At 51.5% G+C, this 16,792-nt stretch overlaps 1 protein-coding gene across 2 annotated transcripts; it reads right to left on the reverse strand.

Moving 5' to 3' along the window:
* Positions 1–4,271: 4,271 nt before the first annotated feature.
* FRG1 (FSHD region gene 1) lies at positions 4,272–15,334 on the reverse strand. Of its 2 annotated transcripts, none has more exons than XM_074228228.1 (9): positions 15,184–15,334; positions 14,504–14,574; positions 13,132–13,257; positions 11,619–11,676; positions 11,274–11,388; positions 9,902–10,006; positions 8,065–8,156; positions 6,695–6,805; positions 4,272–5,050 (listed from the first exon to the last, which is right to left on the reverse strand). In XM_074228228.1, exons 1-9 carry the CDS (start codon positions 15,243–15,245, stop codon positions 5,014–5,016), a joined length of 777 nt encoding a protein of 258 aa, XP_074084329.1. In that variant the 5' UTR covers positions 15,246–15,334; the 3' UTR covers positions 4,272–5,013. The 2 variants fall into 2 exon arrangements, with proteins under 2 accessions (XP_074084329.1, XP_074084328.1); XM_074228227.1 differs by having other exon boundaries at positions 14,504–14,571; positions 15,184–15,332.
* Between the last annotated feature and the right edge of the window lie 1,458 nt (positions 15,335–16,792).

A 16,792-nucleotide genomic window follows, 5' to 3' on the forward strand; every position in this document is an offset into this window, starting at 1 on the left:
TTATTTAATTTGTACTTTGAATTCCACATCTTCTCCCTCCTTCCACTCCAACCCCACTCATTGAGCTTACATCTACAGTCATACAAAACTTATGTCCACACCAGCCAATAATAAATACCTATTGATTAATTGGAATGATTTTTGTAGCCTCAGTTTCCCTCTTTCACTGAGCAACTCTCAGTACTATTGGGAAGAAAGTATGTATCATACCTTACAGTACAATTAAGCGGGAATTAATTAATTTCATATGAGACATGTCTTTACTAAAATAAATTTTTATTGATATTTTCCTTTTAATTTTGCCTCAATTTCCAGTGTAATTTCCTCCCTCACCCAGAAAACAATGAATGTTTTTATTTTTTTTTAATTTTTGATTTATTTAGGGCAATGGGGTTAAGTGACTTGCCCAGGGTCACACAGCTGGGCAATTAAGTGTCTGAATCTGGATTTGAACTCAGGGTCTTGACTCCAGAGTCAGTGCTCTATCCACTCTACCACCTCGCTGCCCCACACAATGAATGTTTTAAAAGAAAGGGAGGAGAAACCCAATAAACCTCAAAACCAATGAATAAATCCACAAAACTCTGAAAATATTTATCTCATTCCACACCCACCACCTTCTCCTTCTCCAAAGGGGCAGGGGTTGTCTCTTTTGGGGGGTCATTCTTCGGATTTCATAACTTTCATTTTGGATTGTTTCAGGGCTGTTCCCATGCCCATCATCATGGAGGCAAGTAACGTTCCTAAGGATTTGGAGAGCGGCCATGGCTTTCCAGACACATTGATGCAAAGGTTGAGGATGGTTAGAGCCTGTTGGAGTCAGTCTGGGAAGATGGGCAGGAGAGCCACCTTTGGTTTGGAAGGAGACCAGGGATGTGTCACTTGACTGTGTGGAGGGCAGTGACCTGATGTAGCTGTGGGTATGCAGGGCAGGGACCTTGGCTCGGACCACAAGGATAATAAGCAGGTCCGCTGACCACAAAGGCAGCCATGGACATGCTCCGGGAGCCCAAACCCATCCTCTCTTTCCTCAATCACGTCCAGATGCTGGATAGAGATCTTGGCTGGGAGGAAGAGGCCACCTGGGGTCATGGAGAGAGTAAGGAAGGTCTAGTTCTTCCTCTAGGCACAGCTCATTTACATGGCCATGAGGCCATGCCTACGACTACAGCGAGGTTTCCATGGCTCTCTGACAGTTGGAAAGCACAGCTTTATGGAGAAGGGGCTATGATCATTCCCATTTTACAGAAGAGGAACCTGAGTCACAAGGACTCGTCCAGGAAGTGTCCGAGGCCAGGTCTGACCGCTGATTCACCCTGCCCCCAGGTCTGGTGGACATAGGTGTCCTCAGAAGGACTGTGACCTGACTAGCTCAAGTCCTGAGGAGGACTGGCCAGCCCAGCAGCTCAGAGCCAGTGCCAGCATGGGTCTTGGCCCCCAGTTCCCTTCAGCACACACTGCTCTGGCTACTTGATTTAGGGTTCTTGGTCTGACTTTGGGGTTCTATTCCTGGCTGCTGCCCTTCCCAACCTGATCTAGGCCAAGGATGGGGGCTCCTGCCTTCTTTGGGTAATAATGAATCCCTCCAAGGACTCCACCAGGTACTTGGAGGAGGGCCATTTAAGGAGACTGTCTGTAGAGCACTGGCCTTGGAGTCAAGAGGACCTGAGTTCAAATCTGGCCTCAAACACTTAATAATTGCTTAGTTGTGTAGACCTTGGGCAGGTCACTTAACCCCATTGCCTTAAATAAATAAAATAATTTTAAAAAATAAAATAGAGTCCAAATGGGAAATGAGGTCAGCAGCAGAGGGAAGAGTTTCTGAGAAGAGCGGGTCTGGAGCAATGTCATGCCCAACTTGAGTGGGAGTGGGATAAAAGGGATCAAAGGCAGCGATCTCTAGCTTTGGGGGATGGCTATGGGCCCTTGAAGTCTGTGTCTCCAGGGTTAGTCAATGGAGAGACCATTTTTAGAGGGGGTTCTTGTAGGGCCCCTGAGTCACTGAGATAGCACCAGACGGTCACCAGCCCTGCCCCTTCAGATGGCAATGGGTGGCAGTGCCACCCTTACAGGTAGCACCCTGTGTTTCAGGTGTATGGATGATCCACCCAGGAGCTCTGGAATTTTTTACTAAGGGAAGCAGCTCCAGAAAGCCCAGCAGAATTCCAGGAGGATGAAGACACTGGATGTGGCCATTGGAGACTTTGGGAGCAGACTAGAGAGGGGATGAAGCCAAGAAGGCTCCCCTAGCTCCCCACAGGCCAAATAGGCCCCTAGCCTTCCCTGGTTCAGTAGACGGGATACTGGGGGTTCCTGCCCGGCAGCTTGCCCTGGTCAGAGGCTCCAGGGAGCCATGGGCTGGGGCTGAGCCGGACTGGGCACTCTGGTTCTGGGGTTCACCAATCATGTGTTTCTGAGTAGCCTGAGTCCCATGACTTGCTCATGAGTGCTCTTTCGTGATTAGGAAGCAAGGCTACGGTGAAATCAAAGAAGGCAGCACCGCAGAAGAGGGTCTTGTGAAATCGTCTCAATGTGTCAAACATGTAGGGGGAAGGGGCCCTGGACTGAAGGGCTCTACAAAAGGCTCCTTTTTAGAGAGAACAATCACTGGGGCTGGCAGGGGAGGCAAATGCCAAGGCCCAGCCTTCCAGAAAGTCTGCCTGGTGTTCCCAGGGCTGAAAGGGCAGGGAAGGGCAGCAAGCCAAGAATCCTGGGAGAAAGCCAAAACTCAGAGGTTTTTGTGTTGTTTCTTAGAGCTGGCAGGAACCTCAGCCATCCTTCTGGCTGGTTGTCTTATTTAGAACTAGGAAACGGGAGTCAGAGAGGGGAAGGGACTGGCTGGTGGGCCCACGAGGGCCCCCACCCTGGTATCCAGCCCAGGCCCAAGAGGCCTGATTTTATTGGTTGAATGACATAAAAGCCATGCTTCTTATCTTTGTTGTTGCAAGGACTCTGGGCCATCTTCCTGCCACTGAAACCCCCGATGTGACATCTCCCCACTGGGATGTGCCCCGCCCCCCCCCCCCAATAGTAGTAAACTAAGAGACTCCAGAGCTGGTTGTCTACCTCCTCTCCTGGCAGCATCCATCTGTCCGGGATTGCAGTGGCTGGCCAGGCCCTGGGCCTGGAGCAGGGATCATAGTGGGGAATTTCCATTGGGGAATGGTCAGGGGAACACGGGGGAGACCAGGACTTTGGGGAGAACGTCATGAATGGGATTCCTTCTGTGCCAGTCAACATCACTTAGCATGGGCCACCCACATGGGGATACAAGGAAATGAAGTGACAGGCTGGCTGACCCAGCATCCATTATTTTAGAGCAGGGCGTAGTGAAGTCCTGCCATGGAAATTCCCTTCACCTGTGCAGTGCAGGGTTAGCTTAGGGCATTGAGGGAGCTCAGATGGTAGCAGGGCTTCAGGGTGCCAGAGGAAGGACTTGACTTCAGCTCCTTAGCTCCTGGGAGCCCCAAGAAATGGCCCAGGGCTCTGAGGGGAGGCCTACTGAGTATGGGAAACGTAAAGTAGAGCAAATGAAGCCTAACTACCAGGCCCTTAAGCAGTGCTCCCCGCTTCTCTGTGGCTGAGAGCCACATGGGAGTGACTTGTCCCTAAATTCTTGACCTTCGGCTGTTGGTCTGTCCCTCAACTCGAGACCTGAAAGAGCAAAGTTCAAGTATGACCTCACCACTTCTTAGCAGCACAACTGGGGAAAGCGCAACACCCTCCATTTCCCCTCCCAGGGCTGCTGCGAGTCTAAAAGGAGACAGCACTGGCACAGCCTCACGTAAATAGATGGTGGCCGGGGCCTTTGGCCATGGAGGTCATTCCCAGTGCATGGCATACTGGCTGTTTTCTTGCTTCTCTAGAAGCTGTTCCTTGTCTTTGAGGCTGAGTGGATAGAGCACTAGGCTCAGTCTTCCTGAGTTCATATCCAGTCTCAGATACTTCCAAGCTCAGTGACCCTGGGTAAGTCACATAACCCTATTTGCCTCTATTTCCTCCTCTGTAAATGAGAAGGAAATGGCAAAGTGTCAGGATCTCAGCCAACAAGACACCAAATGAGGCCACAAAGAGTAGGACCCAACTCAAGATGACTGAACAAGCTGTCTTTGAGTGTCTAAATATTCATAGGACACACACATTCTGGGACCCTCTCTAGTCCAACAGAGTTGAGCCAATTCCCCAGAGGATGGGGCACTCCCTTTACTCCTGGTTCCTCAGCCCACAGATATTCCTGGTGGCTGCAATAATTCACAGCCCCTACCCCAACACATAACAGAGACCACCAAGTCAATCTGGATGAAACATTTATTGAAGGGGGTGCCACACACACCAGGCTCTAAGGGCACCCAAGTGGACCCTGGACAAGACCTTGGCCTTGCTGGCCCCTCTTCCTCTGCAACATGGGGGAGATGTTCTGTGAGTCCCTTTCCTTCCCGGGAACCAGAGGACACTTGTGAAGGAGGTAAGCATGGTGAACTTTGACACCAGTTCAACTGCAGGGATGGATCCGCTGGTGCAAGGCATCCCCCTCTGCTAGCTCCCCCTGGGGAAAGGTAATACCCCTCCCTGGAGACACTCTGCAGGCATGGGGAGGGGTCTTCTGTTCCTTCCCCCTTGGCCTGACTCAGCTGCAGTTTCTCCCCATGAGGCTTTGAAATCAAGTTTAGCTCTAAATTTTGAGTCAACAGGCCACACCACCTAATTTGTAACCTTGGATCTGCTTCTCAGAGGGAAAGCTTCGAGGCCTGGGGAGGCACCTGGAGAGGACAGTCCGATGGTGGGCTCTTGTCCAGGTGACAGGTCAGGGCTCCTCTGGGTCTAAAGCACTTCCTCCGGCAACGCCCCAATGGCATCAGGCCCCAAGGAGCGATGCAGACTGGTCATCTCATCTCCTGGGGGCCTCCCTTGCCAACACAAAGGAAACAACTTTTCTGGACAAAGACTCACATCTGCGGAGCATTTTATTCAGGAATAACAATGAAAAGGACAGCAATGGCAAAACTATTTTCCTCATTTGCAGTATCTGTCAGCTTTCAATTTGACTCTCCTGTTTAAACAAAAACAAAGTCAAACAAAGGTAAGTGTCCCTGCTTGGAACAAAACAGCAGCAGTCTGTGGGGGGACACTGGCCTCAGGTTCCTCAGTTGCCACCCAAGGAAGCCAGAGCTCATGCCTCTAAGGAAGGTCTCCTTTTGAGCTTTGACTGTGATTCACCCCCCCCCCCCCCAGGCTCTGTGTGTGTGGGGGGGGGGGGGCAGGGCGGAGGCTTCAGCATACTGTGAAATCGGGTTACAGCTCCCTGGGCTTCTGCCCTGCTGCTCCCAAGGGGGGGGAGGACCCGCCTGCTCTCAGCCCTACTTTCTCATTCTTCAGGACTCCAGCAAACTGAAAATTAACCTAATCCTTGCAGAACTTGTTTAGCAGGAAATCAGGACCATCAGCCTGGTTGCCCGCCCACCCGTGAACACAAACAACCAACTGGGAGCCCCCTTTCCTTGGGAGAAGGAGGGCTGCACCTCCTGGGGAGTTCTGCCCTCATTTACTGGAGAATCATTGGGGTCCCTGCCCCTAGGAAGACCCTTCTCCACTGCAGGTGTCACAGCCCTTTCCACATTATATTCTCACTTCAAAATGGGTGGGGAGGGGGAGAATCTTTCAGTGAAATGAGAGGCAGCTAACAGGAGATCAGGGGTCAGGATCCTAGGGAGTCCCAGTGAACAGCCCTGACCCTTGCTAGACTGCTTCCTCCTATTTATAAAAGAGGGCCTGGAATAAGCCTTCCTCGAGGTCTGAGGTGATTTCTAAGAGCCTTCCTTCTTCCCTCACCCTCGCCCTCTCCCACTCTCTCGTCAACCCCTCCACTAGTCAAGGGGGAGCCTTCCAGTGCCTCTCCCCAACTTGGGAGAACCCTGGACTCCTGGATGAGGAGAAAGGAAGGGGATTAGAGGGAGAGCAGACAGGTGTCACAGAAGCCCCTCAGGACATGAGTGATTGGGCAAGGCAGCCAGGAAGTCCCAGGGGATGGAGAGTGAAGGCAAAGCCCAGAGGAGGAAACACTCTAAGCTTCAGCCATGTCCTTCCAGGGAAGCATTCTAGATTCTACAGGCCTTAAGCTGGTGCTGGTGGGGCTTTGGAGGCTGGCCATTCTAACCCCTTTACTGTAACGCAGGAGGAAACCGAAGCCCAGGTGGGGAAGGCAGGTGGGATTGGAACACAGAGCCTGGGAATGCAAGCCCACTGTATCAGGCTGCTTCCCACCATATCAAAGTTTTTTGGGGTTTTTTTTTGGGGGGGCTAAGGCAAATGGGGTTAAGTGGCTTGCCCAAGGCCACACAGCTAGGTCATTAAGTGTTTTGAAACTGGATTTGAACCCAGGTACTCCTGACTCCAGGGCCAGTGCTTTATCCACTGCACCACCTAGCCGCACCCCTCACCATATCAAAGTTATCAACAATTAGGAAGAAATAAGGATTAGGAGGGAGAGACAGAGAAAGGGAGAGCAAGTAGCCTGCATTTTGCCTTTTTTGCCCTAGATTTGAAAATGGCTTTGTTTCTGGTTTGCAAGTACAATGTGTGTGAAAGTATGAAAAGCAGATCTAAAATCGCCCCTTCTGGGGGCTGGTTTTGAACTTGGTGCTTTTCCTGGACCAGCTCCAAATGTGGTATGGAAGGAAAAGGGTCACACACATACCTGTCCAGAAGCGTCTCATGAAAAAGTCCATCTTTCCGAGCTTTTTTCAGAACTCTGCTGTCTTCTTTGCTTATTTTCAGTTTGTGGTCTTGGAAGCTCTGGAATTTCTTTCTGTTAAGAAAAACTCCATGTTAAACCAAATCACATGGTGATGATGATGATGATGATGATGGAGATGATGACAACAGCAGTGCACATTTCTGGAATACTGTGCAGCTTGACCAGGGGTTCTCCTCTTTAATCCTCTCTATGGCCCTGGCAGGAAGTTTCCATTTTCATCCATACTGTACAGGGGAAGGAACTAAGGCAGAGGGTCAGAGCCTTGCTTGGAGGACTGACAGAGGCTGGATTTGAACCCAGGCCCCATGCTCTGTCCTGATGCCTTAACCAGGCTCCTGAGCTCCATGACCCCACAAGTGGGCTTCAAAGGGAAGCCCCTGGCAGGCCTGGAGGGTTGGACCACTCACATTCAAACTTGGTGGACTTCCCCCACTGATCAACTGATGACCCTGCAGCACTGGGATTATGAGTCATTTTGGCCGCATGTATTCATTTACGTGCTTGCTTCACTTGCACTGGGAACCTTGTTTTGGCCATGGCCCCTTAAGACTGCCCTGGGCTGTACCGGATGATGACGTGGTGAGACACGTGTCTGGTCCTCACTCTATCAGAGGTTGGAGGTATGGTGTGGGAGTTTTGCTTCTTAATTCCCCCCAATAGTGGTTTTCTTTCTGTCCCCTCCCCAGCCCCTCCAGTCCTGCCTGAGGTGAATGAAAATGAAGATGCCTCTTCCCCAAATGGGTTCACAGCCGCATGGAGCCCCCTTGGCCCATGCAGCCACTGACCAACCAGACTAGTGATCAGAAGAGCTGGCACGTGGCTAGGTCACTGTTCTTAGTCAGACTGGACCAAATGGCCCAGCAGGACCTTCCAGCTCTAAATGCTCTGACTCATCTCAGAAGTTGGCTCAGACCCCAGGAAGGATGATGGTGATGACATCCCACAACCTTGTTTGGAGGAGGAGCTAGAATCCCTCTACTAAAAAGCACCTCACTCCAGTCTCTGCCTTATGGGGTATCATGGAGGCAGATGCTTGGGGGCACATGAGGAGTTGTGGCGGGATGTCCCCCATGGTGAAATAGCACAACAGCCTGGCTCCAGGGGTCAACTGAGGCAGAGACCTCATTTGTGGCTTGAAGTCACTCAGCACGTGGCTGAGTTGGGACTTTTAGGGTCTCTCAACTCTACTGCTTCTTTTCCCCAAGTGGCATCCTGTTTACAAAAAGCTGCTTGAGGAAGGTCCCAGAGAGAGCAGAATCCACCTGTCCACTCCTCCATGTATGGTGCACCCTGCCCGCCCAGACACGTACACGTAGTTGATTTCACACTGTTTCACGTTCCCCTTGTCCTCCTCAGGAATATCGTCTTTCTTCTTCATTTCTCTTTCCGCACAAGAGCGAATCTAGAGGCCAGAGTTTGGAGAACAAGCGAGGTACATGTTACTGCAAAGCACTGTGTGTGGGAGCCTCAACAAGGAGCAAGGAGAAGGACCGGCCCCCCAAGAATACCAGAGCAAGTGTCGTACATAAACCTTCTCTTTCTCTCTCTCTCTCTCTCTCTTTCTCTCTCTCTCATTCATTAATCATCTGGCAGCTCTTGCTTCCAATGAACGCTATGTCCTGAAAAATGGGAAATGGACACCAGTTCAAACCACTGCCATTCCCTGAACCTCTCAGGGAGGGTAGGGTAGAGAGCACTGTGGCCACCTCAGTGGGGCTAAAGGCTTCTGTGGAGGAGCAACATGACAGAGAAGAAGCCAATGGACAGACCTGGTGGTAGCAGACCCAGGGAGGGCTTGGTCCCTGGGAAAACCTGCTGCTAAAAGGGATTTTCTTTTCAGAGCCTCGTATGGATATCTTTGGGCTTTACCTAAGTTCACATGTGATCTCCTCAGGGAAGAATAAAAAGGAGGCAAAGCAGACTGATGCAACAAGCCAGACCACTAACTAGCCCCTGACCAGGCACTCACGAATGGAAGGCTAGAAAGGGCACAATGACAACAAAGAAAAGAAGAGGGGCTAGAGCTGGACCAGAGATCCCTGGGGTCACTGTGCGTGGCTGAATGGACATTGTGCCACGCCAGTCTGATCTCTGCTGGACCAGCAGGATAGAAGAGAGGTTAAGGCAGCCTGCAATCTGCCTCCCAGCTGCCACAACACAAGGGGGAAGCAACACCTTGCTTCCCTCCAAAGAAGGTCCAAGCCTCTTCTTCTCTGGAGGTTGGCGACTGGAGGGCAGGGGCAGGGGCAGAGCCAGAGCCAGAGCCAGAGCCAGAGCCAGAGCCGGAGCCCTGCATTCTCTGTGGCCAGACCAAGGGGTGCTCTCAGTATAGAAAGGGTGGTCATGTAAAAAAAAAAGTCTTTGAACATTTCCAAAACTGAAAATGAGCTGCCAAAATCTATATCCTGCCCTCAGTGCCTTCAATAAAGGCTCCCAGAGGGAGGTGGGCAAAGAGAGCCCCATGACAGGCATCACAGGCCGGAGAGGTGAGGCAATTAGCTATAAAAGCCCTGGACTCTGGGGAGGCAGCAGGCAGCACCCTAGGGCATCATGCCAAGGCTGAGATAGGAGGCTCTGAGTCCAAACTGACCTCAGACACACTAGCTGTGTGACCCAGGGAAAGTCACATTATCTTTCTTGCCTCAGTTTCTTCATCTGTCAAATGAGCTGGAGAAGAAATTGGCCAACCCCTCCAGTACCTTTGCCAAGAAACCCCTGCAGGGACTTGAAGATTCAGACACAACTGAAAAACAACAACTACAGTCTTTCAAAGATGCTGTATGACTGGGAGTTGCTGAATAACCAAGGACTAAAAGATGCCAGTCAGCAGCAAGGCAGCGGAAGTCTTACAGGGGGCATCAGAGTGCCAACAGAGAACTATGTGTGCAGAGTCAGCTAAGAGACATCTCAAAGAGCAGTGTATCTGGAGAAGGAGAGATAGAGGTGACAAAGAACAAGTGACGACAGACTGGCAGAGAGAGAGAGAGACGTAAGGCTGGATGTCTGTCAGGAACCAGGTAACTAAGATCAGGAGGTCCACAGAAGTCCTCAGTTACTGGGAGGAGGTGGTGTGATGTGCGCGGGGGCAGCCCAACTTCTTCCCTCCCTCCCCACTGCGGTCAAGCAGAGCTGATGGGGCAGGACTACCTTGATCATTTCTTCTCCTCCGGCAGTCTTGCTCTTAGCTTCTATGTCACCTGCTTCGTTGCATCTGATAAAGCAGCTGTTTGAAGCCAGCAAAGCCATCTTCCCCTGGGATGGGAAAAAATTACTTGGTTAATATAAAAGGCAAGTTCTGGCTTCTAAGCTGCAAGTCTCAATATACCTAGCAGAATTGTTTTCCTCTACCAATGAAAGGCACTAAGCACTGAATTTACTCCTAGTTTGATCAAAGCTCAAATTTTAAAAATCTTATTTGTAAAAAAACCTTATTTTGAAAAAAATTCATAGCTTCCCCAAAGGGTAAGTTGTTCAAAGATATGAAACAGATTCTACAAGATTCAAAAATCATCATGAGCCATGTGAAAAGCTGTTCTAAATCCCTGAAGAGAAATGTGCCCATTTAAAGTCAGGTTCCTGGAAAGATTTGCATGACCTGATGCTGAGTGAGATGAGCAGAACCAGAAAAACACTGTACACCCTAACAGCAACATGGGGATGATGGTCAACCTTGATGGACTCGCTCATCCCTTCAGTGCACCAATCAGGGACAATCTGGGGCTGTCTGCAATGGAGAATCCCATCTGTATCCAGAGAAAGAACCGTGGAGTTTGAACAAAGACCAAGGACTATTACCTTAAATTTAGGAAAAAACATGTTATCTTATTGTCTGATCTTGTTATCTCTTGTACTTTGTGTGTCTTCCTTAAGGATAAGATTTCTCTCTCATCACACTCAATTTAGATCAATGTACAACATGGAACCAATGCAAAGGCTGACAGATTGCTTTCAGTGGGGGTGGGGAAGGGAAGTAAGATTGGGGGGCGGGGATTGTAAAACTCAAAATAAATAAAATCTTTCTTTACAAAGAAAAAAGTCAGGTTCCCCCTGAGGTGGGTTGCCCAACAATGAACGAATGTCTGGACAATCTCCAGGGAAAATAGAAATTACTTCAGAAATGAGAATCCTGAAGAATTCACAGAAACTCAGTCAGATGTGTATGAAGACATAGAGAAACTGAAGAGAAGAGAAGCAGGAAACTACTATGCATAACAAGTATGATGCCAATAAGTGGGAGAAAGTGCAGCCCAAGGCTAGGGCAGAGGTGACCAGGAAATGGGCCTCCCCCTGGCAGGAATGGGGTCAGAGCAGGTGGTGGAGCAAAGCCTGCAGACACAATCAGAGTTGGTCACTCCACGGACTGTCTCTGTAGGAAGGGACACACCTAGCAATGATGGCATGGCGCAAGTGACTGGAATTAGAGACATGTGCCAGTCATCATCATCATCATCATCATCATCATCATCATCATCATCCATCACTGCTCTTCTCCACCTCCACCTACGGCATTGCTACTCACATCTTGAAAAACTGGCTCCCACTGCTCACGGGGTCCTATTGCATCGGAGCGCCCCACAACCAGGCCATCTGAATTTATTCCGAGATACTTTCCATAGCCAGACTTGAGGGCAATTCTTTAGGAAAACAGACCAGAAGAGGAGAGTCAGGCCCAACATTCTTTGCGCACCCCTTCATGACTCCCTCCCTCCAACTATCAGGCTTGGGTCTGTCACCTGGCATCCCTCCCAATGCCCATCCCAGGGCAACCACAGTTAGGAAAAGTGCAGTGAGTGTCTGCTGGGTCCCCCCACCTCCAGCCTGAGCTGTGAGTAGAGGAAGAAAAGGACCTTGTGGCCCACACTACCTGGAATCCGACAGCTTGACCGCTGTGAGCTGCTCAGGGGGGCTGGGACCCTCATCATCTAGAAATAAGAAACATTTTTTTTCCTTAGATTTTTGCAAGGCAAATGGGCTTAAGTGGCTTGCCCGAGGCCACACAGCTAGGTAATTATTAAGTGTCTGAGGCTGGATTTGAACTCAGGTCCTCCTGACTCCAGGACTGGTGCTCTATCCACTGCACCACCTAGCCACCCCAAAGAGAAACATTTTTCAAAAACTGGCCCTTGGGGCAAAGCCATCTTTCTTGGAGGACTCCAGGGAAGGGAATGGAGACCCCTCTATAAGGATGATGTCCCAGTGCAGGGTAGCGGGGGTGCAGGCTGGGCTGGGATGCTGTGGCTTTTCTTTTCTTTTTTTAGGTTTTTGCAAGGCAAATGGGGTTAAGTGGCTTGCCCAAGGTCACACAGCTAGGTAATTATTAAGTGTCTGAGACCAGATTTGAACCCAAGTACTCCTGACTCCAGGGCTGGTGCTTTATCCACTACGTGCTATGGCTTTTCAATGGCACTCTGACCAAGGGTACCTTGGTGATCCCTCCCTGCTTTGTTGAGGGTCCGTCCTTGATCCAGCTGGCTGGGGCTTGGCCACGATGAGGCCCAATACCTTTGTTTCACGAAGGGGCCAATCAGGAGCCAGGTGAGGAACAAGGGGGAGAGCTGATCTGAACTCAGGTCCTGTGTCTCTCCAGTTAGTGCCATCTTCCCCCTTTCTATTCTTTATTTTGGCTACCAGCTCAAAATCCTCTCCCCCACCTGCCATGCTCCTTCCATTGTGGGGTCTGCCTGCCTGCCCAGTCCCCTTGGCATCAGAGTCTCTTCCCTGTTACTACTGTGTGGCAGCTAGAGCCAGCCTCCTCCTGGTGGAAAGAAGCACAGTGGAAGACATGCCAGGAATAGATACAGGAAGGCCTGAGTTCAAATTCAGCCTCAGAAGCTTAACAGTCATGAGACCCTGGGGCAGTCCCTCAGCCACCCTCTGTTTCCTGAAGAGGGTGAAGAGGACTCCCAGATTGTCATCCCCTTGCCTCATGGGCCAGGCCATGACACCCTCCTCCCACAGGTATTTAGAGGCTGCCACCAAGGGGAAGCATCATCAGTGGACCCAGGAACACCCAAAAGATAAAAGGGTGATTCTGATTACAGAAAAATAAAAAGCTTTGAAACAAATAAAAGCCCCAGAATAAATACTGAAGGTGAGGACCAGGATCTCTGGTAAGCCTGGCACTCACATCCTTGGGGAACAGCCACCAACATCAATGTTGGGCAGCCGACCTGCCACAGAGCCCCCACTCTTGAGTCTGGCTCAAGTGATGCTCACAGTGACCCTGCTCACAGTGACCTGTTGGAAGCTGGAGAAAAGGAGGCAGGCAGAGTTGAAGTGCCTTGCCTGGGGTTGGGTTAGATTTGAACTTGGGGTCTCCTGTCACCCCCCCCTTGGGAGGGTTCACCAAAGGGCCTTCCAGACTCATGGCCACAAACCTTCTTTATGTGGTACTCCCAGGGTGAAGAGGCCATTGTCAAGGGCGTGGACGTAGGTTCCTTTGTCCATCTCAATTGCAATGGTTCCAGAAATTTCACCAAAGTTTCGGACTGCCCACCAGTTTCCTAAACAGCAAAGAAATACTCATTCTTCTTTCAGTTGTCAGATGTCAACCTGATCCTGCAAAGTACCAGTCTGGCTAAAGTGTGCCTGCAGCCCTTCTGGGGTTCGAGGGCAAGGCCTTTGGAGGCTGGCCCCATCACTCCTGCTGTTCTTACAGCCTGTCTCACCTTGCAAGAGGAGGCTGCACAGAAAACCCTACATGGCACATCTGGTGGTCCAGGGAGGGGCCCATAACCACCCCCACCCAGTCTGACAGACAACTTTCCCCAGGTTCCTCCCACCCATCTTCCTTCAGAGCAGGTGGTATTCCTTGAGAAGCAGTGTAAATGGCACGCTCTCCTAGGCAGGCCAGGCTTTCAGATCGATGGGAGCACAACACAGACAATATATTATCAGTGGACTGCGGCAGACCCAGCAGTTATGGTGGCTTGGTGGAGAGAGGCTGCAAGATGAAGCCTCTTAAAGTCTTGATTAAGATTCTGGTCCTGGTACCATTGAGTCACAAGACTTTTGGTGGTCATGACTGGGGGAGGGGGCAAGGATTCTGAGGAAAGCCTGGAGGGACTGGGTGAGGCCCTGACCCATTTCTACCAGCCCTGGGCTAGGGTTCTGGGCAGTGGTGCTAGGCTCACAAAGTGACTCCCAGTGTGCTCTCATTTGGTTCTCATGGTTAGTTACCACGCCCATCTTCACCGTGGCAGTGCCAGCTTCTAAGGGGCTCAGGCTTCCTTCTTCTAGGCCCCACACTGACCACTGGCTGATGTCCCATCTAGAGATGCTCCAGGGGAACTCCATCGGCTTTAGCCCCCCACCAAACGTATCCAACTGACTCAGAGCTGAGCCTGGGGCTTGGCTCAGGGTCAGAACTGGACCAATCCCTGGGCCATAGTGAAGCTCCCTGGATCTGGAGAGGGGGTCCAAGGAACCATGGCCAGAGGAGAAGGAAGGATGGTGGTCACGCATGTCAGCATCCCTCTGCCTACATTTTCTTTAAATTTGTCCCAGGTTTTATAGACTGTACAATTATGGAGTAAAACGTCTGAGAACCACCCTGGCTTTGCGCAACTGAGGAGATTCACCCAATGTTCAAAGAAAATAATGTGAAAACTCATGATTAAACCTCCCCAGAGAACCCCGTGGGGCCCCGAAAGCCAGAATCTGGGGCTTCAGCAGAGGAAAGGAGGAAGATGCTGATAAGGAAGGGCTCGGACCCAGCGGCCCCCCGGTGGTCCGCGCCCGGGGACTCACCGACGCAGTCAAGCTGGCTTTCCTCCTCCTCCTCCCTCTTCCTCTTCTTCTCTTTGCTCTTCTTCTTTCTACTATAAGGCACGAGAGGAAGGCCACGCTGGGGGCGCTGCACATGCCACCCCGCCCTGCTCTCCGTCTACCGGGGCGCCCGGAGGAGGGCAGGCCGGGTGGGCGCTGGGCGCGAGGAAGGAGGCCCAGAGCGGGAGCGCCGGGCCCGCGGGGAGGCCGGAGGCGGCCGTGGCTGCCATCTCAGTCCTGGTTGGCATTCAGTCTGGGTCCGGGCGCGGCAGGGGGCGGGGCCGGGGAGACCCGAGTTCAAGTCCAGTCCGAGGCCGCGCCCGGCTGTGAGACCCCACGGGGGGGGGGGCGGCGCGCGCGCGCGCGCGCGCGGGGGCGTGGCGCATGCGCACAGGGCCACGGCCGCCCAGGCCTTTCTCTACGCAGGCGCACCTAGGCGGAACCGGGGCGGCTCGGGAGGGCAGGGTGCGGAAGGAGAGAGAAAACCCGGCACGGCGGGTGCGGGGCGGAGCTTCCGGGCTAATGACACGGGCCCTCCCGCAGCAGCCGGCGGGGCGCATGCGCGCGCAGCCCGCAACACCCCCCCCCCCCGTCCTCTCCCATCCAGGCTTCCGTAGGGCTCGCTCCCTCCCTTCCCTCCCCGGCCGCCCCGCCCGCCTCACCTCTTGGCCTTCGTGCCCTTCAGCACCAGCTTCGTGGACTTGACCGAAGCGTACTCGGCCATGGCCGCGGGAGCCGGAGACCCCCGCCGAGTCCGCGCGGGCCGACCCCGGGTGGCCGGACGCGGGCGCAGGCGCAGGAACCACTTCCGGCTCCCCGGGCGCTTCCGGGCCCGGGTCGAGGCTACTGCCGCCGCGGAGGCCCCGCCCACTCCGGAAGTCCTTCCTCCTCCCCGAGGTCGCGCCTTTGTCCACGAGATCCCAGCGGCATCCTCTCACATCCTGTGGAAAACAAACTTCCCATATTTCTCACAAACACAAAGCAGCTACAGCGATAGAAGATCTTTAAGGGCCGTGTGTGTTTTAACTGACAGGCCAGAAGAAAGAGAACTCAGCGCCCGCCCTCTCCACCAATTCCCACTCAGGGCCATTGGAAAGACGAGGCGTCTAGGTCCCGTATTGGAGAGACTGCTTCTGGTCAGGGTGTCAAGGCCTCTGTAGGAGGTCCCACCAGTGAAAGCAAGGCCAAGGTCAAAATGAAAGTCAAGAGGAAGTGTTCTAACAGCACAGAGGAAGTTACAAGGACCGGTTCCCAAAATATAAGATTTTAACAGTGCAAAAAGATTACAAAATTTGTTTCCAATGACACCGTTTCCTTGTGCCCATCATTCCCTGCAGCATTCCTTGTACATATGGGACTTGCCTGAGCCTCACTGAAGGGAGTAAAATTTTCTAACCCACATTTAGAATTCCCAAGTGTTAGAGAAAAGGTTTGCAATCCCCATAGTCGAAACAATTACACCACACTAGGCAATGAACAAATACAGGACGGAGGCAGGAAGAAACCGTTAGGAAGAGATGTAATGATACAATTAGGGTTCCAACTCAGGATATATGACAAATTGTGGCAGTTTTGGTGAAGGAGGGAAATAAAGGGCCTGATGTAAGAAAAAATTCCTTAACTGGAAAGGAATTTCTCAGTTGTATTTTTTTTTTTTAGGTTTTTGCAAGGCAAGTAGGGTTAAGTGGCTTGCCCAAGGCCACACAGGTAATTATTAAGTGTCTGAGGCTGGATTTGAACTCAGGCACTCCTGACTCCAGGGCTAGTGCTCTATCCACTGTGCCACCTAGCCCTCACTCTGTGATCCATTTTTAAAATAGACCATAGGTTACACTCTTCTGATAAACTTAGCTAACAATATTTCCCTTAAAATAGAACTTATGATAGAGAATCATATTGATGACATGGAAATAAGAGGTGCAGTTGAAAAGATGAGAGTGCTTCTGAAAGTGAAAAAGTCACAACTACTCCTGGAGTTGGAAAAGCTGGGGATTTTTATTTTACAAGCCTGCAAAGTTCACAGAGTAGACTTTTTCCTGGAGAGAAAATAAGCTGCTTGAGGACAGGCTGAAAAACTAAGGTCTAGGCAAGAATGCCAGAGGGAAAGAGAGAAAGGAGAATGGTCCTAAGAGATGTCTGGCTGGCCAGTCTTGAAGAGAGTGGAGGCCAAACTTGTATAGTCATGCCCACTCGTGCAGGGAAGAGTTAGGGAAAGGCAGGTAAAAGGGGGCACTCAGCCCCTCTGCGTGATAGAGGTCAGTACCCATTCTG

Source organism: Macrotis lagotis, chromosome 3 (genome assembly GCF_037893015.1).
Source record: "Macrotis lagotis isolate mMagLag1 chromosome 3, bilby.v1.9.chrom.fasta, whole genome shotgun sequence".
NCBI lineage: Eukaryota > Metazoa > Chordata > Mammalia > Peramelemorphia > Peramelidae > Macrotis > Macrotis lagotis.

Bases quoted from the DNA above. Each gene is read 5' to 3' on its own strand.
- FRG1 (XM_074228228.1), bottom strand. From the start codon at position 15,245: ATGGCCGAGTACGCTTCGGTCAAGTCCACGAAGCTGGTGCTGAAGGGC. The intron at 13,258-14,503 runs GTGAGTCCCCGG...TTTGCTGTTTAG, and splicing joins AAGCCAGCTTGACTGCGTCG to GAAACTGGTGGGCAGTCCGA. The intron at 5,051-6,694 runs GTATGTGTGTGA...TTGTTTAAACAG, and splicing joins CATGAGACGCTTCTGGACAG to GAGAGTCAAATTGAAAGCTG.